This window comes from Cebus imitator, unplaced genomic scaffold, assembly GCF_001604975.1.
Source record: "Cebus imitator isolate Cc_AM_T3 unplaced genomic scaffold, Cebus_imitator-1.0 Scaffold160, whole genome shotgun sequence".
NCBI classification, from domain to species: domain Eukaryota; kingdom Metazoa; phylum Chordata; class Mammalia; order Primates; family Cebidae; genus Cebus; species Cebus imitator.
The window spans coordinates 2,068,204-2,093,149 of NW_016107475.1; the positions used below are offsets into that span (position 1 = coordinate 2,068,204).

General features: G+C 41.1%; 1 protein-coding gene and 1 long non-coding RNA gene across 3 annotated transcripts in view; one reads left to right on the top strand and one right to left on the bottom strand.

Annotated features, from left to right (window-relative positions):
- The first annotated feature begins 267 nt into the window (after nt 1-267).
- On the top strand, nt 268-8,999 carry LOC119473446. The gene is made up of 3 exons (XR_005202669.1): nt 268-311; nt 4,047-4,251; nt 8,909-8,999. It is a non-coding gene; the product is annotated as an uncharacterized LOC119473446 (long non-coding RNA).
- Nucleotides 1,287-24,946, bottom strand: part of CRYBG1 (crystallin beta-gamma domain containing 1) — a 216,939-nt gene continuing 193,279 nt past the window's right edge. The window contains exons 14-22 of one of the 2 annotated variants that reach the window (XM_017543754.2): nt 19,399-19,525; nt 19,165-19,197; nt 17,839-17,951; nt 15,554-15,683; nt 12,826-12,965; nt 10,271-10,394; nt 9,640-9,798; nt 7,282-7,444; nt 1,287-3,263 (exon numbers count right to left, since the gene is read on the bottom strand). In XM_017543754.2, the coding sequence (XP_017399243.1) occupies nt 3,175-3,263; nt 7,282-7,444; nt 9,640-9,798; nt 10,271-10,394; nt 12,826-12,965; nt 15,554-15,683; nt 17,839-17,951; nt 19,165-19,197; nt 19,399-19,525 (1,078 nt within the window). In that variant the 3' untranslated portion in view covers nt 1,287-3,174. Of the gene's footprint in view, nt 3,264-7,281; nt 7,445-8,992; nt 9,799-10,270; nt 10,395-12,825; nt 12,966-15,553; nt 15,684-17,838; nt 17,952-19,164; nt 19,198-19,398; nt 19,526-24,946 lie in introns of those variants that run through there. The other variant, XM_037743955.1, reaches the window with a different exon arrangement.

The window sequence follows — 24,946 nt, forward strand, 5'->3', positions numbered from 1 at the left end:
TTCTTTCACATGGGCTTTGCAGGTTCCTGTGGCACCTTCTATTTTACTAGCTCAAACGACTTTCTTGTCTCTTTTGGGATGGTCTCACTCCGTCACCCAGGCTGGAGTGCAGTGGCATGGTCACATGCAGCATCGACCTTAAGCAGTTCTTCTGCTTCAGCCTCCCAAGTAGCTAGGACTACAGGTGTGCACTACCACACCCACAAAATTTTTTTGTATTTTTAGGTTTCGCCATGTTGCCCAGGCTGGTCTCAAACTCCTGGGCTTAAGTGATGTACCCACCTCAGTCTCCTAAAAGGCTGGGATTACAGGTGAGCCACCGTGCTGGGCCTGATTGTCTTAATGTTTGTACGGTACTAAAACTTAGTGTCTGGATGGATGTCGGCATGAAGAGGTAATTTAAAGCTGGTTCCTTCTTGAATTCATCACTGAGCACCTTTCTAACCAGCCAAGGTTTCCTTTTTTGTTCCTTCACCATAACGTGGTTACCACAGCACTTAAAGTTCTAAATCTCTTAGCGTCATATGTAAAAATCTGACTGGTGATTCATTTGTTTATGCTCTTAATATTGAAAGGTGAGGGCACAGTTTCTAACTTTTTAAAACGCTTACATCTTGCATAAGGGTTAGGCCTGTTTCAGCAATGGAAACATGCTTCTCCAAGGGCTTTTCCATGGAAATTGCAGCCATTCCAGTGGAACCCAAAGCTCGCCACTTTGATGTCAAATGTTTACATTTAGGTATCTCACCAGTCAACCCATTGCAGTGTACGCTTTTGAATCTGTTCATTCATGGTAAGTGTTTTTACTTCCTAATATCCTCAGTATTGCACCTGAAACACTTGCTTTTAACTTTTGATGTAGACCTGTTTCGAGATTTCTGCTTGGTTTATTCCTGTTAGACACTCATTTGGTAGCATGTACATTAGATGTAAGCTTTTCTCTAGAATTGCTGGTCTGGCCTAACTACTGATTTATTTCAAAAGAAAAAAAAAATCTGATTTTCCAGGTGTAAATACCAGCTGCTCTTGACTTCCATCTGGAGCAGCCTCAGCTCTTTTCCTGGAGGGCTCCCAGGTGGTAGTGGGAGTGAAATACTTGAGCCAGGACCCCATTCATCGTCGTTTACCACTCTCAGAAACTATGGAGTTTGGAAAGAGGGTGGTCAGCTGTTACACCAGCACCCCTCAAACCTGCTTCATCCTAATCAGGCAGTTGTTTCTAATCTGCCGGCTGACTCTGAAGGGTTAGATGAGGGCTACTGAATGCACTCTCAGTTACATCAACATAGTTAACCAGAAACAAGTTTATTTAAGAGATCAGTCAGCACAGGCTACTGTAGAATGTCCTACCCCACCGTATTGTAATGGTATGCACAATAAGGCCTAAAATTAGAGCTGTACACCTAGGAACGAGACAGACATGGTGGATGCTGTTGCACATGTGCGAATACTATTTCAAAACAAGATAAACTATTCTAATAACCATAACTGCCTACCATAGACTCCAGAGCTGATCAGCATTTTGGAATTAGAAACACACTTGAACAGATGGAAAGGAAACAAGTTGTTCTGCTTGTGACAAGAGCACCAGTATTGAGTGATGAGGACAAAAAGAGGGAGAATATACTCAAGGAAATGCTTAGCGCTTTTGTTTGAAGCTAGAACCCACTGTTTTGAACAGCAGTATATGGGCTGGTGTCTTGTTGGCAGTTAATCAATCAGTCTGTTTGCATTCTTGAACTGCTTACTGCAGTTGAGGGTTCCAAGACTGCTTGAAGATCCAGTCAAATCATGAGTTCCAAGACTTGACCAGCAACATCCCTGAAGGTCTCTTTTCCTTCACTTTCTGGGGATAATTAATTGCTGGTCATCCTCTTGAGCCTTTCACACCCCATTTAGCAGCTACAATGACCTCAAGACCTGAGGCTGTCCACCAACAGCTGTAGCCTGAAGCATGGCTGTAGAACACTGTAGGGAAGGCAGCCCCATGCAGACCATGTGCAGATGCAGCTGGATAGGAGGGCCAGAAATGAGGCTAAAAAAATCTGAGTTTAGCAAAAAAGTATGTAACATTGCTTGAGCACTTGTAGATGAGTAAGGATGGCTCATAAATGAGGTCATGATAGTGTTCCAGTAGTAGTTAAAAGAAAGGCATTGAACAACACTCATTTGTGATATTCTACAGCAGCCATGAATGAGTTAAAATAATCCAAATCCTGGCTGAGTACAGAGTCTTGGGCCTGTAATCCCAGCATATGGGGAGGCTGAGGCAAGTGGATTGCTTGGGCCCAGAAGTTTGAGGCCAGCCTAGGCAACATGGTGAAACCCCATCTCTATAAAAAATACAAAAATTGGCTGGGCGTGGTGGTGTGTGGCTGTAGTCCCAGCTACTTGGAAGGCTGAGGTGGGAGGATCACCTGAGCCTAGGGAGGTAGAGGCCACAGTGAGCCGTGACTGTGCCACTGCACTCCAGCCTGGGTGACAATGAGACCTGTCTCAAAAATAACAAGTGTTATCAGACGTGGACATGAAGTTTTGTAAATGTATTGATTTTCAATATTAAGGAAGGTAGTATTTTGTTTGTACCTAGAGTTCCTTAAATGTCTGAATACCTAAGGTTTTCCCACTTTGCTATGCAGCATATTTAAAGGTTCCAGAAAGTGTTTAAGGCCAAGAACCAAAACTACAGGCCGAATAAAGTCCTTCTTCTTAGATGCTAAACAGTTCCCTATCTTTCAAACTTAAGCCTTTATCTTATCCTTTAAAGTGTAAGGGCTTTTTGTAGGTCCACAAAGTTGGTAAATTTGTTCCAGTTCTCTCCTGTCACTATCTTTGGACATAATTTAAAATGTACACAGTCTTGAAGTCTTGATACAACATTTAAAAAAATCACCCAGAAGCTGCTAATTAGGCAACCTGTTTAAGCAGCCACCAAAAGTGAATGAAGGGCAAGAAATGAAAGGAGGACAAATTATTGTTTAAAGCTCTGATAGTCTTTTGAAACGATGAGTAAGCTCTCTGAGTCATGGCAGCGTGATTTATGGTTGAATTTGGAATCAGTGAAGGAGGAGTCGATCCAGTTTCCAGTTGGCTCTTCCGTCAAGCATTGTCCTTTTTAAAAAACGAGACGGCTGGAAGAACCTCCAGAAGATTTTCTTCCTTCTTTGTACAGGTTTATAGAACCATGGCTTCCCACACTTGTGTAAACTTCTCTTTGCTGACAGTGTTGAGGATAATGTGATTTTGATCATACTGTGTACCCCCTAAAAGAAAGGAACATAATAACAGATGAATGTGCCCATGGGGAAGGGTCTACAGCAAACACTATTTATCCCAACACCAGTACAGCAAAAGTAAACAAGGTATAGAACTGCATGCCTCAAGGAGGCAAAGCAGGGAGGGAAGGCTGAGCCCCTGTGGGATGAGAGGGTCAGCCTGCCAAGGGTGAATCTGTCCAAATCCCATCAGGGCACCAGCACCTTCACACAGGATATCCACCTCACAGGCTCCTTTTCCTACCCAGTTCTTAAGAGCTAGTCCACAGTCACTGTTACAATGTCTGAAATTCAAGGGAACAGGGAAAACTCGAGAGAAGGGAAAAGGAGCAGAGAGACTAAGATATATTTGGCGGTGAGATGGTGGATTCAGACACCAGCTAGGAAAAAGCAGGCTGACCTGGCAGCGGTGGAAAGGCAAGAGGAATGGTTATTGAGGAAGAGCATTTGCATGAACAATGAAAATGGGCTGTATCAGGTCAAAGGAGAGGTTTGGATGACACCCAGAAGTACACAAAGGGGCAGGGTAGCATTCTCACTACTGGGCCTCAGCTGGTGGATAAAACTTCGTAGCATTTAAAATGCCGAGTGCCACTATATTGTAAAAGTATTATCATCAAGTCTCTAACTCCCTTCTACCAGAATGTTTGTAAGATTTTCCAAAGGTGCTTACTGGATGTTTCAGGTACTTTAGTGCTAAAATCAGCCTCATGGCTTCTTTCTTTGGAGAAGTATCATTAACAAAAGGGTTATCTGATTTTCTTTTTCCAGTGTGGAATAAAGATCCCTTCAGATGCCTTATCCTTTTTTAGCATAAGCCTCAGCACCAAGGATATATCAACAAAGATCCCATCAAAGTAAAAATCTGTGCATTTTGATACAGGGAGTGACTGGTATTGAAAGCATGCTTCCTCCTTGGACCAAGAAGAAATAAACATTCTTTTCTCTTTTGAAGCATTTACAAAACATGAAAAAGGTTTGAAAATTTACACAGTAGATCTAGGTATTATAGTTGAGGAAGGAAATCGTTTCTTCTGCACCTCTTGTAAGACACTGATTTATCATCATTGATAATCTACAGCCTCTGCACAGCTAGATGTACTATACAATACAAAGGTAAGGTGCTTTGAGCCTTCTTGTGTAAGTCTGCAGCAGTAGGGAAAAAAATGTTGCCACTACCAGCAAACCTTACCCTCTGTCGAGACCGAGACACACACAGCATACTCCACTGAAATTTCAGGAAGTATTAAAGTCACAGTGTCTTCCTTTTTCATTCTTCAATATTATGTTAAAATACTTTTTGAATTTTAAGAGTCTCTTTTGTATTTTAAAAGTACCTGAAAATACTTTCATATAAATTCAACTAGAATCATGAAGACTATAAAGTTCTTGAGAAATAATTTGATTCATTCTCTTGCCTTTGGAAAGTATTTAAACTGTCCAGACTTCACGTTTTTTAAAATGAACATGAATCAGCTTCTACTGTTGTTACAAGGTGTGTGGTCTGGAGTAATACATGAATGTCTACCAAAAGAACTCAATCCCCAAACACAAGGAGATAAACTAGATGTGTGATCTAATGACTCTTACGGCAGTTTTAATAGATAGCAAATGGTTCAGTAGTAACAGCTAATGGAAAGCATAGTCTGCTAGTAAGTGCACCAACAAGGAGAGCAGTGTTTTCTATTTTCCTTTGCATGGATGTGGGGTGTGAGGCCCTGCTCTCTCGTGTCCACAAGATGGCACCATTCTCCCATAGGCTGAGAAGATTAAATCGAGTTTAACAAGGAATTAAGACTGTTGTAGCTACCATACTAGATACTGAGAGTTCACAAATTCACAGGACGTATCCTTACTCAACAGACACTTGAATAATTTATATAGTGTCATTTAGGAAGGGACTTTGGAACGTTAAAAAGAAGTCTTAAGAAACCTAGAGTCCCACAGTTCATGTCATAGCTAAGACAAGGAGTCAGGTGTCCCTCCTGGTCCGCTGCTAATGTAGCAAGGCAGGGACATCCAATGTACCTAGAGCATCTAGAACGTAAGCTGTCTGAAGCCAAGAAGGAGGCTTTTTTTTCCCCCCTCTGGTGCCCTCCGTGTCTAGCAGCAAGCCTGCCGCATAGCGCATACCCCATGAATACATGTTGAAAGAATAAAAAAAGAAAGCTCTAGCTAAGGATTAGTGTCCTTCATTCTGGACATAGGAAGCAGATCACATTTGTAAAAAACAGGAAAGTTTGCTCAGACTTCCTTTGGGAACTAAATATCCTACTTTTTCTAACATTGCCTCAAAAACTCCATTTTTTCCAATTTAGTCACATTTCTTTAGTGTCTGGAGATTTTGAAACTCTTGTAAACACTGAAGCACTCTAGTGCAAAAAAGCTTGTCAAAATTAGAATAAAGAAAGATCTGCATAATTCTTGACTAGTGTGAACCTCAGGCTGATCATCTATAAAATGGGTATTTTACCTGTCTACATATTGACAAATCTGTTGTACCAAATGTGATGTGAGGGAGCTGTGGTGTTTGTTACTGTTTGGTTTCTGAATGTTGCATTTATTTTCTTATAGCCAAGGGTGCTGCTTGCATTTGATACGATCTTTGTGATCTCCATCTAGCCTGTAGTTGCAGTGCTTAATTTGGGCTCCCTAAGTGCCCCTTTAATGAAGGCAAAGGCATTGTTTGCCTGTGAACATCTTTTTAACTTCTCAGATTGTGTGTGATTCTAAGTCCACTGTTTTAAGTGGGTTGGCCAAGCTTCCTACCTGGAGATCATCTAGAAGTGACAGCCAGTTTCACTCACCATACAGTTACCAAAGCCTGATGAAAATGTCCAGGCTCTTTCTCCATTATTTAGAAAAGTTGTTTTTTTTTTTAAAATCAAATTACAGTGCTTTCTTTACTCCTGCGTCTTAAATTCTAATGACAGCATTGGCCTAAATCCCCGATTAAAGTAAAATTGAGTCAATTTTTACTGATGATTTAAAATAGAGTATGTAATATACTCATAAAAATTTAAAAGCATTAATGGAGTATGTCGTATGGTTACATTATCACTAGTTTGCTAAGTTTACAAAACATAATTGTGCTGACTTTCCTGATAGGGAATAAAAAATTGCCCATTAATTTAAAGCAGAATTACCCCAGATGACATGAATATAGCACACTGTCTGTGCCTGTCAGTAGCAACAGCACTAGTTCACTGAGTTCCCACACAGAGGTTAGGTCATTCTTACGTTGTTTTAAAATGACCATCAGTGGTTCTCCTGGTGTGGGCCTCAGACCAGCAGCATTGGCAACACCTGGGAACTTGTTAGAAAAGCAAAATCTCAGGCCCCACCCCAGACCCACAGACGCAGCCTCTGAGGATGTAGCCCCACAGTCTGGTTAAACCAGCCCTCCAGGTGATTCTGATGAAAATAAAGTTAAGGACCACCACACTAAATTTATTCGTCCCCAAGCACCATCAGTTCACTCCCTATTAACTTCATTGAACACAGGTTGCATTGAAATCCTCTAGGCTGTGTTAATTCCTTTGAGATCTTAGATGTTTTCAATGAAAAGTCACATGTGTATACATGAGAATCATCATCTCTACTGAACTAAGTGCAACCACAGCCCTTCAGCTTGTGATTTTTAGTCTAACACTATTATAATAATAATAAAATGGTTTGAAGTCACCCTATGGCCAGATTCTAGTTCAGCAGTTTCAGCTGTGAGATCGTGGCTAAATTGGTCAACCTCTTCGAATTTCAGGGGTGTTTTCGTCTGTAAAACTGGGGAGAGAAGAGGAAGAGGGGGACAATGTGGACCTCACAGGGCGGCTAAGATGATTTCAGGAGGCCTGTGTTGAAAGTGGTTCGCACAGCAGCTGCCACATAGTAGGGCTCTTACTGTCACTACTAATAATATACTCAGCCTTTTCAAAAGTTATGGATGAATTTTTCCTTAACTAGAAGACGCACACTTTACAATAAAGAAAATAAAAGAAATGACCCTTACCTTTGATATCTAAAACTAAATTTGGCTTCAACTTGCTATAAATCCTGCCATCGGACTTCAAGCTCCAGAACTGGCTGTCGGCATTCTGGTCCAGGGCCAGGCCTAGTTTGGAGCCGGATGTTACCAGGCTGCCCACAATCGTCAGGCAGCAGTCTTCGGCTATCTGCTCAGTGGAAAAGACAAGAGAGCTTAAATATGCATCCAGTTCTAAGCCTCACAGCAATGGTTTATCTGGTTACACTGATCTTTAAAATTATCTTAGCTCCTCACTACATTTACCCCACATGAGGCAGTTCAGCTCTTAGCCAACTAGAATCAGACACCAAATATTTATGCCCTATATTTTAAAATATATGCGAATGATGGAGAAATCCCAATTTTTGTGCATCATAAGAGGCTTCTGCCTTTTGCAAGAGAGCCTCAGAACATTAAAACTGCCCATGATGAGATTTTTCAGTCGTAAGTGACCATGATCCCAGGCAGGGTCTGGTCTGTAGCTATATCGCCCTCTGACATCTCCGCCTCTGCATGGCCTGACTTTCCAGTTTATGACTGCACCTCTAATTTTGTAGCACTGGGTGACTAAAGGGCATTTTTTCAACACTCAGAATTGCATTTATTAGCGTCTGTCTTCATGAGAATTACAATTTTCTAAACGGGCATGCTATCCAGCTATGAAAAAAGAAAAATGCAGACTCACTAGAGGGTGTTTTAATGCAAAGATTTAAGAGCCCTTCCCTGAAGTGAATCTACCCTTAATATATAAATAATGTATGGCGGTCGTGTTCACATGCCGTTAACAAATAGTACTGGCCAGGTGCAGTGGCTCACACCTGTAATTTCAACACTTTGGGAGGCCCTATCTCTGCAGAAAAGTTTTTAAAATTAGCCAGGTGTAGTGGCATACACTTGTGGGTCCCAACTACCCAGGAGGCTGAGATGAGAGGATCCCTTGAGCCCAGGAGGTTGAAGCTCCAGTGGACTGTGACTGCACCACTACACTCCAGACTAGCCAACAGAGCTAGACCCCATCTCAAACACAAAAACAAAACAAATGTTATAAAAATGCCCATTAAAAGTCTATTATTCTAGGCCAGGTGCAGTGGCTCACGCCTGTAATCCCAGCACTTTGGGAGGCTGAGGCAGGTGGATCACGAGATCAGGAAATCAAAACCATCCTGGCCAACATGGTGAAACCCCATCTCTACAAAAAATACAAAAAATCAGCTGGGCATGGTAGCACGCGCCTGTAATCCTAGCTACTCGGGAGGCTGAGTGAGGCAGGAGAATCCCTTGAACCCAGGAGGTGAAGGTTGCAGTGAGCCAAGATACACCACTGCGCTCCAGCCAGGGTGACAGTGGGACACCCTCCCCCCTCCCCCGCAAAAAAAAAGTGTATTATTCTATATTGATGTGATAATCTAGGAGACTTTCTCATTCATCACTGAAATGTCTGTTAGAAATAATTGCTGCAAGGTACCATTTTCTTGGATTGTTTAAGATAATTCAAAGGCAGAAAGCTTCTTTTCATGCTTCTTTCTATATAACAACTACTCTGTTTCTCCTGCTAGTTCTTCTATGCATGTCCAAACAGTCCTTCTGTTTACTGAAAGAATTTCCCCTCCAGCGCAACAGACCCAATGAACGAGTTGTACTCCTTTTCGCAAGGCTGTATTCCTTCTGCTGACTCATGGGGCGCCAGTTTTTTTTTTTTTTTTTTTTTTTTTTTTTTTAAGAAAATCAGGAGCCAACAGTCAAGCCCATAACATCAGGAGTAAAAAAGTTTTATCTACCATAGAAGCATGAGCTTCTCTCATAAAATCTTACTACAGTCGGCTTTTAAGTGTTTGTTAATAGCAGGAATGATGCAGGAGGTAGATGGGCCCTTTTCCAGTTTACAAGGTGTGACACTTAGGAAATGGACCATATTGTACACAGAGGGATCTCTTTACCCTTCATCCTGTTCTGTGGATTTCCCCAAAACAGAAATAAACCAAGAATGATTTCTGTTGACAGGGCTGGAGCTTAGTTTATTTCTGTAACAGTTACATTAAGGAAAAAGGGAAGAATGACAAACACCTCTTTTTTCTATTACTATCCAAAAATCAAGCATAGAAATAACTACTCTATCTTGGATCAGCGCTATATTAACCTTTCATTTTAAGTTCCTAGACTGGTTCTATCACAGCTAGGAGATATACTGTCATGAAAAAAAAAACAAAAACTTAAATTTATTTCAGAAAGTACTCCAGGTATCGTGAAATTGCATCTACTTGAAGAAAAGATCAAAAGTATATGAAAGGATGAGTCAGCTGCTGGCAAAGGCATCCCAGGCCCCCGTGGAATCCTAAAGCTCACCCTGCATTTGATGCATCCTTCTTGATAGATCCAAATCTGATCATCGGCACCGACGTCCTCCATGACCTGTATCCTCAGAAGCTTCAGATCCTCTAAGTTTCCATTGGTTGACATGAATAACCCTGTTGCTTTGTTTCGAAGTCTGAAATAAATTCGCTTCTAAAAGACAAACCCAGCAGTTGCCATATAAGATGTGCTGCTCGAAGCACTGAACAAGCATTAGTATCAGGAAGAATCCAAAGTGAGATATGGACTAAGGGTAATTACTATACCCAAGAGTCTCAGAGGTTTTAGATTTTCTCAATGAGAAGAGTCTGACAAATGTTGAAGAGCCTGAGGCAGGTGCCTACCTGTGGATAACTGCGTTTGATGTTCAGTTTGATGGCATTCTGAAGCAGCCACACCTCTGAGCACCAGAAACGGAGCCCAGATTATTGGGGTGGGGAAGGAGTTTATGGGGTGAGGCCAATTATAAACTTTGAAATTAAAATGTTGGATTGCATTTGCAAAAAAAATTTCAGAGAAGCCTATACAGAGCAGGAAAGTCTATACATCTAAAAAATTAGATTGCATTTACAAAAAAGAAATTTCAGAGAAGAGTTTATACAGAGCATGGAGAAGGGGAAAATACCTGAACAAAAGGTCGTAGAGAACCTATTTGGCGACAGCCACTGAATTCATACCAATTAGGTACTTCTGCGGGTGACAACAGGAACTGTCGCCCTCTGTAATTGCCATATTCATAAGTAACCCATCTGAAAACAAAAAAGTAAATAACCACAGTAAGTGGCAATTTTCATTTGACAGTGGACCCCAATTACATGTATTTTTAGAATGCTTTTCATTTCCAGACTGAACTATATACTTTTAACATACATTGGGGGAAAAATGAAGATCTTTCCTAGAACACTTAAGTAATTTCTTGACTAATAGCAAAATGCCAAAAAGTTCCATTCTTGAAAAGAAATAGATACGTTTTTTCCTTCATGAAGCAATGAAATATGGCCTTTTAGTGGCTTCCTCAGTTCTGCCTGGGAGCTATTCATAAAATAGCTTCAGTTGTAATGATGGATCTTTAAGTTGTATAAGTAGTTAATATTTCCAAAGCTCTTCGTAGGTGCTAAATAGGGTTAAATAAAATAAGTTTTCTCTGCAATGAGAGTAATCTTCGTTAAATCTAAAAAACTGCTCAGATACTCGGTTCCCGTCTGCTCAGGTGCTGCTGCTGCACACCTGAGGATGTACGGGTCTGAGTGCAGACTGGCATGGAGGCAGCCCGGCGCCCTCCTCCCTTGCTAATATATGACATCAAGGAAGAATGCACTCTACTTTTAATCCTGGAACTTTAATCCTGGATAAAATTTTTATCATTTTAGTCATCTTATCATAAGAACAAAATATTAAAACCTGCTGCCAAAAAAAAAAAAAATCACCTATAATTCTACCACCCTAATAGTCTATGATTTTTTTCCCAGATAGGTCTCACTCTGTTGCCCAGGCTGAAGGGCAGTGGCATGATCATAGCTCACTGCAGCCTCAACCTCCCACGCTCAAGTGATTGCCCACCTCAGACTCCTGAGTAGCTGGGACTACAGGTGTGCCACCGCAGCCAGCTATTTTTTGTGTTTTTGGTAGAGGGGGGTTTCAACATGTTGTCCAGGTTTGTCAGGAACTGCTGGGCTCCAGCAATATGCCCGCCTCAATGACCCAAAGTGCTAGGGTTACAGGCGTGAATCACTGCACTCAGCTTCTGTGATTTATTATTATTTTTTAGATGGAGTTTTGCTCTTGTTGCCCAGGCTGGAGTGCCATGGTGTGATCTCAGCTCACTGCAACCTCCATCTCCTGGATTCAAACGATTCTCCTGCCTCAGTCTCCTGAGTAGCTGGGATTACAGGCATCTGCTACCACACCCGGCTAATTTTTGTATTTTTAGTAGAGATGGGGTTTTACCATGTTGGTCAGGCTGGTCTTGAACTCCTGACCTCAGGTAATCCAACCACCTTGGTCTCCCAAAGTGCTGGGATTACAATCGTGAGCCAGTGTGCCCGGCCTGTTCTTTTTTAAACAGATGTAGTCCCCCCCCCAACATCTGATGTACACAGGTAGACCATACCTATTGTTTTAATGAATAAAAGAAAAATACTTTCTTAAAAACATGTATTACAGGCTGGGCTCCGTGGCTCACACCTGTAATCCCAACACTTTGGGAGGCTGAGGCGGGTGGATTACGAGGTCAAGTGATCGAGACCATCCTGGCCAACATGGTGAAACCCTGTCTCTACTAAAAATGCAAAAATTAGCCGGGCGTGGTGATACATGCCTGTAGCCCCAGCTACTTGGGAGGTTGAGGCAGGAGAATTGCTTTGAACCAGGGAGCCGGAGGTTGCAGTGAGATGAAATTGTGCCACTGCACTCCAGCCTGGTGACAGAGCAAGAATCCACCTCAAAAAAACAAAACAAAAAAACCATGTATTACATTGATGGTACTCATTCATTTTTATATCTTATTCAAAAAATATTCAAAGTTGAGAGAGAAAAATCTTTCCAAGTTGACCTTCAATCATTTTGTATAACATCTGCCAGTCATTTCCAGCTAAAGAAAATCTCAACCCTGAGCTCCAAAATCAGAGGACTTGCTCTTTTTTAATGAGATAAGAAAAGTCGTCTCTCTTTCTTATTTGCTAGACTTTGNTCCTTACTGTAAACAAACTAAAAATCTGGATAATGAAATAAAAGATGCTTTACACATGACTTTTCCCAGTGGAAAATGTTCTACCAACTTGCATAATTAGCAGCCCTTACAGAAAGACAGACGGTATATGTCAATTAGTTTAAGATAATGTAAGAAAGAGAAAACGGATCAAACTTTTTTTTTAAGATAGGGTCTTGCTGTGTCACCCAGGCTGAGGACAGTGGCGTGAACACAGCTCACTGCTGCCTCAACCTACTGTGCTCAAGTAGCTGGGACCACAGGCATGTGCCACACACCTGGCTAATTTTTAAGTTTTTGGTAGAGATGGGGTCTCACTTTGCTGCCCAGGCTTTTCTCAAATTCCTGAATTCAAATGATCCTTCCACCCAGGCCTCCCAAGTGTTGGGATTACAGGCATGAGCCATTGTGCCCAGCCCAAACTTGATTGTTAAAATGATCTATTTTATTGAATCAACAAGTAGGTAACTCACATGCCACCAATAACCTGAACAGAGCGTATTTGCGTGTTGAATCCCAAGGATCGGAGATTAACAGTTTCTGCATTAAGTTCAATCTTTTTTCCTTTGAAGTCTTCTCTTTCAAAGAGAATAATTGTTGGTTCAGAAAATTCCTGTTGAGGAACAAAAACAATGTTCTGTTATTCATCTTTGTTAATAATTCAAACTTATGTGAAAATCATCCTGTTACAAGGACAGAGCACAAAAAATCTGCCAGATTTGGCCTTTCCATAAACGCCCTTTCCCAGCGATCCTAAGTGTTTATATACTCCAAGCTAGAGAGAAAGCACAGAGGGGCAGTTAGTTTTTCCATTGCATAGAAAGGCAGGTAAATAGAAATAGTCTGTAAAGCCAGGGAAAAAAAGTTCCAGGCACAGAGAAATGGGCATATGCTGGGAATATCAGCACTTCTGATGGCATTTCTTTTTGACTTAGCTGTTTTAATTGGGACAGGGAAGTCGTGGACATAAATGCTGAGGGTCAGAGGGCTGTGGCAGTCTGATGTTTAGTCGCTTACTGATACAGTGGTATTGCCTAATCAAGGAACCTTCCTCTTGTATGTATTTTCAAATGTCTTTTTTCTTTTCTGTTCATCAATAAGACAATGATTCTGTATACTCATGCTCCCAAACTTTCGTGTAGGAATCACTGTCAGGAGGAGAGAAAAAAACAACAGGATGGAAGCCCTATGTTCAAACTGTCAATCTTTTCAAAGAACAGCAGCACAAATGTTCACTGATTTTCAGCAAAATGAAAAGTTGGCAGCTTATGCCTGTTTTTTCAAATTATAGACGCTTTTGACCCTACATTAAACTCTAATGATAATACTGCTAAGATCATAAATGATGCATCAAAAAAGCATGTGGGAGGCCAGGCGCTGTGGCTCATGCCTGTCATCCCAGCACTTTGGGAGGCCAAGACGGGTGGATCACTTGAGGTCAGGAGTTTGAGATCAGCCTAGTCAACAGGGGGAAACCCTGTCTCTACTAAAAATAATAATAAAAAAAAGGCCAGGCGTGGTGGTGCATGCTTGTAATCCCAGCCACTTGGGAGGCTGTTGGGAGGCTGAGTAAGACTAGAGGATCACTTGAACCCGGGAGGTAGAGGTTGCAGTGAGTTGAGATTGTGCCACTGCACTCCAGCCTGGGTAACAGGGTGAGACTCCATTTCAAAAAAAAAAAGCCTGTGGGGATTACAATTTTTTCCCTATCCTGCTTAAAGCTGTGGAAAGGGTGCTGTACCTTACTGCTTCATTTTTGTGGATGTTCCCTGACTTGTAAAAAAGATTTTGTCCATCAGTAAACAGAGCATGTTAGTGTGAAGAGGTAGTGTGTATGGTCTAGGAATTAGCTTACATAAAACATACAAGGAAGAAAGAAGACAAAAATTATAGCAGTATTACTATTTTGCACTTTGATTGCACTTTTAAGATGGCATGCCCAAAAATGTTTAAACACTTAAGTTTAGTATTAAAAAGCAGCGAAATACTTTTGAAATGTTGTCACAACGATATGTAGTCTTCATATGGGTAAAACATTCATTTCTTGACAATTAAAATATAAAAAGATGTCATCTATAATCTCAGAGTGATGTGAGCGTATATGCCAAGTTCTGGTTGAGGGAACACATTGAAATTTTCAAATATATACTTGTAGGCAGCTTTCAGCAGATTAACAAAGTCCTATTTCATTGCTTGTAAGCTAGTGAATCCTGCTACCTCATTTCATGTTTCATTATTTCTATTTTCATGTCTCAGTAGCATTTTTGCTATTTAAACAGACAGGCTGGAATGAGATAAAACCAACTCATATATGCTTCCTACCTTTAAAACTAAAATGACCAACTATGTACATGTAAAGCTTTTTATGAGAACACAGTTGCCAAAAACTAATAAAAATTTCAGAAACTACAGACATTTCCAGACTTTAATATCTGAGCATGATCTTGCAGTGAACATGATCTTGAATGAATATTGCTTCAACTACATCAAACTGAAAGATTTCTGTCCAAAAGTGGGCACTATAATGTGGATTAGCACATAGTGACAAACTGGGAGAAGTCATTTGATTGCAAATCTCTAAAATACGGAATAATAACACACTAAAAACCTATATGGAATTTCTTCAATAATAACAACCAAAGATACAGGAAGCCAAATTGCAAAGGCTACAATAGGAAATTCACTGAATAGAAAATGCAAATTACAAATAAGAGATACCAGCCTCACTAACAGTGAAATACAAATTAACCCAACAACGACGTAATGCTGTCTGCTCATTCCATCAAGCTGACACAAATTAGAATGAGAGAACATTCAGTAATGGCAACAATGTGGGAAGCAGGAACCCACGTGCACTGCCAGTGGGAGTCTCAAGCGGTGGGACCTGGCAGTCCTGAGTGAAAATGCCTGTTCTTACATGTGAAATCCAGCAGTTCTACTCCTAACATATAGTCCCAGGAGACTCCCACACAGGTCCGTGGGGATCTGCATATGAGGATTAGTGAGTAAAAGAGGGTGGTGGAAAACGTGTACCCGTTAAAAATCAACAAACTAGATGTACACAGAGCCAGATGGACAATTCTACCTCCAAGCCCTTAACTTACTTTAAGAGCAGGTTCTACCTGCTGGTTACCTCGCTCTGATCATCAGCTATGTGAGGCATACATTTCTGCAACACTCTATTCACAATGACATACTTACAACATCTATGAAACGAAGAGACTTGAAGGTTGCTCCAGGCGGGCATCCCATTGCAGACAGACAAGGATAATGGCCTTCTTCCAGCACGTACTGATTACCAGTGAAATTTTCTCCATCATATGCAACCCAGCTACAAAGGGAAAAACCACACACACGCACGGAGTATGCAATTTGAGTATTCCTATTCAAGAAGTCTGATTTTTAGAGGCAGCCTGCTATAAACAATGCTTGTGGTAAGAAGAGTTCTTTCTTCAAAAATATTTGGATATATTTATTGCATTTCTGCTTGTGGCAAATTAATATTCATAAGTCAGTTAACTTTGCATTTGGGAAATAAACTTTTTCCATGAAATTCCCCATGTTCTTTCTGACTTCCCCAACCTCCAGCCTTCCTTGCACTTCTCATGGTGCCACTGTTTGCCCAACCAGTGGAGCTTCAAGCCCTCAAGTCCTCTTTGAATAATCCTTCTTCAAGCTTCGTAACTAGTCAATCTCCAAGGTCTATTGATTTCCTTCCAAAATTTCTCCCATATTCCTCTATCCTCATTTCTAATACCTCTGCACTGGGCCAGGAATCAAAATACTATAGCAACTTAGACCAGTCACTTAGCCTCTCTGGAATCAACATTATTCAAAAAGTGGTGATCCATGCTTCCCTAGAAGTTTGTGTGTGTGTTTATTTCTTATTTATTTTTTTGAGACGGAATCTAGCTCTGTCGCCCAGGCTGGAGTGCAGTGGTGCAATCTTGGCTCACTGCAACCGTCGCCTCCCGGGTTCAAGCGATTCTTCTGCCTCAGCCTGCTGAGTAGCTGGGACTACAGGCGCATGCCACCACACCCAGCTAATTTTTGTATTTTTAGTAGAGACGGGATTTCACCATGTTGCCCAGGCTGGTCTTGAATTCCTGATCTCGTGATTCACCCGCCTTGGTCTCCCAAAGTGCTGGGATTACAGGTGTGAGCCACCACGCCGGGTCCTGTTTTTAACCCAAAAATTGCCTCTTGAGGATTGTGTGTCAGGTGCTTTTCCATTGCTGGGGATACAGCAAAGAACCAAAGTCCCTGCTATCCTGAAGTTACTACTCTAGTGAGCTGTGACAGATAATTTCAACATGCACATGTCTGATGGTAATAAAGGGAGCAGGGCTAGGGATAAAGAGGATCTGGGATGTGGCGGTTTGTTCAAAAAACTAGGATCTGTATTGTCCATCTATGTATTTGGTTTTGTTTTTTCCTCAGACAGAGTCTTGCTCTGTTGCCCAGGCTGGAGGGCAGCGGCATGATCTCAGCTCACTGCAACCTCCGCCTCCCAGGTTCAAGTGATTCTCCTGTCTCAGCCTCCCAAGTAGCTGGGATTACAGGCATGTCACCACGCCTGGCTAATTTTTGTATTTTTAGTAGAGATGGGGTTTCACCATATTGGCCAGGCTAGTCTCAAACTCCTGACCTCAAGTAATCCACCTGCCTCTGCCTCCCAAAGTGCTGGGATCACAGGGTGAGCCACCGCACCCGGCCTCCATCTATGTATTTGAATGCAAAGTCAGTGCTTTTCTGCTGTGCAATACTAAAGGACAGGATAGCACTATTTCAACCATAAGGAACCACATGATTACAGGCACGATTACTGCTATCATTAAGAGACTTAAATCCTCAACACTTCTTGTACAGATTGCTCCAAGGCTTTCCTGACTGAGTTTCCCTGACCTTGTGCCCCCCCCCCCATGAAGCTTTTGTACAAGGATTGTTTCAGCATGGCACTTTGAGCCCATTCCCTTTGCCCTGCGTCTTCTGTTTCTCATGGTAGCCATCTAAACTCAGCGTGCTCAGTTTCACTTCTCCTCCCAGTACAAAGCCCTCCCAGCAAGCGGGACTGGTGTGCTCCCTGATCCGCGTGTCCACCCGCTCCGCTCTAGCATGCACTTTCTGCCTCCTTCTTACGCAGAGTGCCAATCCTGTCCTTATCTACCTGTAAAAACAATCTACCTTGGGAGGTACCTTGGATTAACTAGAGCCTAACACTCCCTTTCTAGATGATGGAAAGGCATACACAGTAACGAACCTGCTCTGAATTCCTTTACACAATGAGATGATCTTCACCTCCAGCCAACCACAAAGACCCGTCTCCTCTGGCATTTGGCACTCGTGTGTCATGAAGCATGCTTTTGAGCTAAGATGGTGGTTTCACATGGTGCCAAGCAGCTAACAGGCATCACTGAATACTTGCTGATACGTGAGTTTTGTTTTACTCCCGTGATTCAGCTCTGCCAGGCCATCCTTTTACTTACCTGCCTCCTGAAACTCTGCAAGACTTGGTAGAAAATGAGTCATCAATTTGACTTGTTGTTTCTTCAAAACATTGACTGTGACCTTGAAACTGTGGTTCTGAAAACAAGTGAATCTTTGAAAAAGTAAACAGAAACACATAAAATTATTTTCCTGAACACATTAACTAATTTAGCCTTTGAAATGATGACCCAAACGTGACTTGTTAACTTTTGTTACAGTAAACTGGTGTGAATTTTATAAATCCTTTAATTTTCCACGTCTACATTAATGATCAATTAGAAACATGTTAGCTGTACCATTCATGACTATTTAATTCAGAAACATCAAAGTAAAATGCAACAACAGAGGTAACTTTCTGTGGAACACGGTGTTGTTAAGCTGTGAGGTATATTAAAGCTTATTGTGGCTAGAAGTCATTGTTCGTCAGTTCTAACATTAACAACAAGCAGTATTTTAGAAAGACATAGTGTAGTTTTCTTCCCTGTCAATGGAAGATACTTGCTGACTTATCAGAATCCTGTAAAAGCCAATAAAGGAGGCTACAGTGGTGTTTGTTCCTCTGTAATTAAGGCTCTGTGAACACTTCCATTAAAAGGCCTAAATAACAAATGTCCCTTCCAGTTCATGTTAAGAATCGGCATTCAAAAGACTTGAGTGAGACCATATAAAATGTCTAGTGCCAACACAGCAAATATGAAAATTCATTTTACCATCACAATAACTAGATGTTACTGTTTGAAATATTAATCTCAATGTATTAAGGTAAACTCTGATTCAATAAAATTCAGCTTTATACAATAAGAGCATTTTATAAGAAGTATTTAGACATGGGTCAGTACTGTCAACCATTAAAGTAAACTTAAATCTTATTTTTAAAATACAATTATGCTTTCAGGCATAAAAATGAGTAAAACTAACAAAATGTCCAAAATGTCTGTTTTTGTTTGTTTGTTTTTTGAGAGAGTCTTTCTCTGTCACCCAGGCTGGAGTGCAGTGGTGCCATCTCTGCTCACTGCAACCTCTGCCTCCTGGGGTTCAAACAATTCTCCTGACTCACCCTCCTGAGTAGCTAGGATTATAGACACAAACCACCACAGCCAGCTAATTTTTGTATATTTAGTAGAGATGGGATTTCACCATGTTGGCCAGGCTGGTCTCAAATTCCCGAGCTCAAGTGATCTGCCCACCTTGGCCTCCCAAAGTGCTGGGATTACAGGCATGAGCCACCGCACCTAGTCCCAAATGTCTGACAGTTTAAACATAGGTTCAGCTTTTCAATGGAAGGCCCCTCACATATTAACATAAAAGAATATTTTTAAAGTTACCTGATTTCTTCTCCTTGGGCCAGTGAAAGAATCCTAAAAATGTTTAAAGGACAAAAGGAAATGAATGGAACAGACACATTGAAAAAGTTTTTTTCTTCTAGATTATTAGCAATTACTGCTAAAAATAAACTCAGAACATTTTCCTTAGCAATTACTATTATATGAACCAGAAACACACATTAAGAAAATCCAGAATTCAGTTAAATACTCTCATATGAAAATATAACTCCTTACCAAACATATAGGTTGAACAGAAGAGATCTTACAATTTTTGCCTCCCCAGTCCTCAAAACTGGTATAAAATCCTTTATCCAGTACATACTGCTCTCCTGTGAAGTCAGGATTTTCATAGGCTACCCATCTAAGTAACAAAAACAATAACTTGTTAGAGTTCATATTTTACTTATAAAATGATCACCTATTTGGATAAATATGCATCATACTGAAACTTTAATTTGTTTTGCTAATTAAAATCTTAATTTTTCTGATTCTCTATTAACCTTTTAAAGCAGATGGGTTTGTCCTATAGACAAATCAAAATGGTAAGTCAGCAGAGAAAAGAGAACACTTACACACGGCTGTGGGAATGTATCAGTTTATTAGCCACTGTGGAAAGCAGTTTGAAGATTTCTCAAATAACTAAAGATAGAACTACTATTGGACCCAGCAATCCCATTACTGGGTATATACCCAGGGGAAAACAAATCATTACCCAAAAGACACTCACACATGTATTGTTTACTCCTGCACTATTCACAATAGCAAGATGTGGAACCAACCCAGGTGCTCATCAATTAATGGTGCATTGGATAAAGAAAATGTGGTACATATAAACCATGGAATACTATACAGCCACAAAAAAGAATGAAATCAAGTCCTTTGCAGCAACCTGGATACAGCTGGAGGCCACTATCCTAAGCGAATTAAACAGAAAACCAAATGCCAAATACTTATGAGCAAGAACATATACTTATGAGCATCTTCTTGCTCATAAGTGGGAGCTAAACCTTGGTTATGCATGGACATAGAGATAAAAAAAATAGGAACTGGGAACCACAAAAGGGGGCAGGAGGGAGGGGAGTTTGAAAAACTACATATTGCACACTGTGCTCACTACTGGGGTGATGGATTCAACTGTACCCCAAACTTCAGCAAATCATGCAATATGCCCATGACACAAACCTGAACATTTACCCCCTGAATCTAAAATAAAAGTTGAAAAAACAATTTAATGTGAAAGAAATGGCAAGCCTAAGAGTATCCCGACATGAACTTTTTGCTGTTCTCGCTTATCAAATCCTATTCCTTGAGAAAGCTACAAGGGTGTGCTGTTTTCCTAACTGTTCTAAGGAAACAACAACAAAAATAACAGGACTTTCAGAAGAACATAGTTCTTCTAATAAACAATCAATAAATCCTTTCATTCTCAACCTTAAAATGCTTTTGCAGAAAGATCTTAGGAAGCAGTGTCTGTTACACAACAAACCACACTGAAAAAGAAGTTAACAGAAGAAATCCTTTTTAAAAATGCAGAACTGAACTATAAAATATTGTTCCAAACAGTGTTTCCAACATCACATAAATATGTAATAAACAAAATTGAACAAAACTCACAGAAATACTAAAAATAAATCTCTTTTGGAAATTTTTCTTTCTCTTTTAAGTGATCTACACCCAGAAGGAAAATCAACAAAACCAATTTAATCATGCTATTTCCTATCCAAAGATAAAGTCTTTGACGGGAAAAGGTTTTTCAGTTCTGTTATAGTAAAGAGATACTTAATACTGTTAAAGACATTAAGTATCTCTTCAATTCATCACTCTCATGATCCTCTCAAAGCGAAGGAATACCATCTTTCAGATATTATTAGAGTGATCAGAACTTTGCAAAATGTTTCTACATCTGTTATCACATGTAATCTTCTAGGGAGGTACTGGTGTTCCCATTTTACAGATAGGAAAAACCTAAGACACAGGGAAGTGTATTCATTTACCAGGTGCCAGGAACTAGACTGGCACTAGATATACAATGATGAAAATGACAAAATCCCTGTCCTCCAAAGTTCACATTTGGGTAAGAAGCATCACATGGAATTATTTATTGGTATTTGTTTTGAATGGGAAATGACCTGTCCAGGGTGACACAATCAACTATTAGCCAGAACATGAGTGGACCTGCCTGTCCTGAGGCTCACCAGGCTCTCCTTGCTCTGTGACCCAAACTGCCATGTACCCTGTAAAGTTCCCTTACTATCCAAAGGGCTGATTTCAACAAAAATGAAAGTACAGTCATTATTAGAATATAGACAGCCATCAAGGAGAAAAAGCACACTACAAAAATCTCCAGTGAGAAGTAGCTGTGACAGCCAACATCTGTGCACTCACCCCCGGCCACCCAAATGGAGAAGCTGCTGTAAGCACCACTCAGTCCTTCAGGAAATAAGCCCCCTATCATCCCAACCCCCTGATTTCTGAACCTCGCTAGCAATTTTTAATACTTATTTTTTTAAAAAATTACTTATTTATTTTTTTAGTAGAGTCAGGATTTCACCATATTGGCCAGGCTGGTCTCGAACCTCTGACTTCAAGTGACCCACCCGCCTCAACCTCCTAAAGTGCTAGGATCACAGGCTTAAGCCAGCATACCAGGACTAAAAACCTATTCATTATCATTGAGAGGTGAGGAAATAGGAGACTTGGCTCTATCTGCAGCCATGACATTAACTTTCAGATAACTTTGAAGAAGTCATTTAACCTTTGTGAAAGTTCATTTTGTTTGTTCTGTTTTGTGTTTTGAGATGGAGTCTTGCTCTGTCACCAGGCTGGAGTGCAATGGTGGGATCTCAGCTCACTGTAACCTCCACCTCCCAGGTTCAAGCAATTTTCTTGCCTCAGTCTCCCGAGTAGCTGGGACTACAGGTGCGTGCCACTATGCCCACCAAATTTTTGCATTTTTAGTAGAGACAGGGTTTCATCACGTTGGCCAGGATGGTCTTGATCTCTTCACCTCGTGATCCACCTGCCTTGGCCTTCCAAAGTGCTGGGATTACAGGCGTGAGCCACTGCGCCTGGCTGAAAGTTTGTATTTTCAAGTGTAAGTAAGGGAGTGGGCCAAGGTCCCCGGGCTGACCAGGTGATGCTGTACAGCACACCAGTACCCACCCATGCTGCCTCCGCCTTCAGGGCCTTAGGCTTTACCCTCAGCATGAAGGGAAGCAAAAGCAAAGCCAGAGCAGGGAGCACTGCTACGTGGAAGGAGTGTCTGCACATCAAGAAAATCTACTTTACAAAAACTGGGACTGAAAAAAAAACAAAACAATGAACAATTAGAGAAGAAGAGCCACAAGGAAAAAAGTGTTCTCAGCAGGGCTCCGGGTCTGTAACAAGTTAGAAATCAGAGGCGTAAAGGCCTTTCTGTTTAACTTCAAGGTTTGGAGGGAAAGAAGACAGTGAGGAGGGAGACTGAATGCCAAGGAGAGAAGGCAGCAACTGAGCAAGCCCTGGCAGCAGCTTTAGCCAATACTCTTATGTTTTTACTAAGACATATGGGTACCATATTTTCCCGTAAAACTCAACTACTTGTAAGTAAATACCCAACACCCAGCTAAGCCTATCTCTAATTCGCTGAAGCCAGAAAACAATTTATTAAGATGTTACTTGAACTGACAGTAGTGTTGTTTTCCCTCCAAGATACCTGATGAATCACCCATGAATACGGCGGGGAGTGGAGGAGGGGAGAAACCGCAAAACCCAGATCTGAGATTCTCTGCTCCGTGATCCGAGTCTGCTTACAGCTTACACTTGAGGCTCTTCAGAAAATCCCTTACTGTCCTTGTCCAGGTGTATTCCGTACACCTGAATCAACACTCCCCTGTTTAAAGACTGGTGAGGAGATGGGGGAAAGGCATGTACAAGTACTAGCAGGTCCCAGCCTGGTGGGATAATTGCTCAGAAGGTAAGGGCAGCAGGGTAAACCTGCCCTTCTGTGGAAGGCCGAAGGAAAACGAATATAAAACAACACTTTTTGTTTTTATCTGAACACTAGAAATATTCCATTTTGCTCCTAGTTTTAAAAAACTAGCCCAGTTTCCACTATTTGAGCAAGAATATAGCATAGAACGAGAAACTGATAAGCAGAGAGTTTCTTTCAACATTTCCAGTAAGAAATCAAAACCTGAAAACTTCAGTTGTTGGTTTCATGGGCATCCTTCCTGAAGGCTGTTCTCTGTTTCAGGGCTAATGATGAGTTTACTACCCAGGGGATTTATTACCCATGTGATGGTGAGCCTGCTGGGAGATACTTTCATGGAACAAGAACTTCAGAAGAGTTTTCTCCTGACATTGCGTGCCATACTAAGAAATAAAGAAGCAAGCTAAAATACTCTATTACCAGTAAAAATAAAGCCATTAAAATACAATAATTTTCCTTTGAAACTATGAAAAGTGAATAGGTAGTCTTCCTCCACCATCTTGGCGCATCTCAGCCTTCCTATCCTATATCCCTCAGGCCTATCTGCAATGCTGCCTCCTCCACAGTCTTCCTCCCATGTCCAGACTGGAAATTACTCTCTGCTGTGGATTCTCAGAGCATTTAATCTCCACCTCTTTTGTAGCAATAATTATGTTTTAAATAAATACTGTAACTTCTTTGAGGACATCATACAATGCTTTGCACATAATAGACCTCAATAAATACTTGTCAAATGACGAATGAAATATGAGGAAGCAGCTGGCCCTGGTAAATACAAAAGCCATTCCACATGCAGAGTTTAAAAGGAAGTGTGTGTGTGTGTGTGTGTGCGTGTGTGTGTGTGTGTGTGCGTGTATGTACCTCCCTTCTACTTCCCCCTTCTACCAAAACTTAACTGCTATAGTCAGAAAAAAAGCCTAAGCCAGGAAATGTAATTAGCAATGACTAAAAATAGAAACATAGTAGCAGCACTTTTCAAAGGAAACTGATTTCAAGTAAGCAAGGCCTGGGTAAAAAGGAAAGGAGATTGGCTGAAGGCACAGTAACCCTACCTAGGTTAACAGCATCACCTACAAAATGCCTAAAGGAATTCTACCCAGCATCCTTTTGCCTCCTCTCCCAGGGTGGATGACTGGGCTCTAATAGAACCAACACATCTGGTGAGTATCAAAATGCACAACTGTTTGACCAGACTGAGTTGGTCACTATGTTTTCCTCCTAAATAATTAGCTTTAAAGGCGATCTAAAATACTGCAGAGCCCCAGCAATATTTTAGGTGACTTGTACTATGTATTTCAGATGACTTCCAGCTTTTGCAAACAGGCTACTGATTCTAAAATGTTAGGGCTCCAGAACAGGACCCAATAGCAGGTATTTCCCACTAAGAGTGGAAGACCCAGAAATCACTGATACTGTGCCAAGATGGCACCACATGCAACAGCCTAGACAAGAATTTGGTGAACAAGGTTTTTTTTAATCCATTTACTAAGAGTAAAAGTTAAGCATGTTTATCAATTTTTTTTTTTTTTTTTTTTTTTTGAGACGGAGTTTCGCTCTTGTTACCCAGGCTGGAGTGCAATGGCGCGTTCTCGGCTCACCGCAACCTCCGCCTACTGTGTTCAGGCAATTCTCCTGCCTCAGCCTCCTGAGTAGCTGGGATTACAGGCACAAGCCACCATGCCCAGCTAATTTTTTGTATTTTTAGTAGAGACGGGGTGTCACCATGTTGACCAGGATTGTCTCAATCTCTTGACCTCGTGATCCACCCGCCTCAGCCTCCCAAAGTGCTGGGATTACAGGCTTGAGCCACCG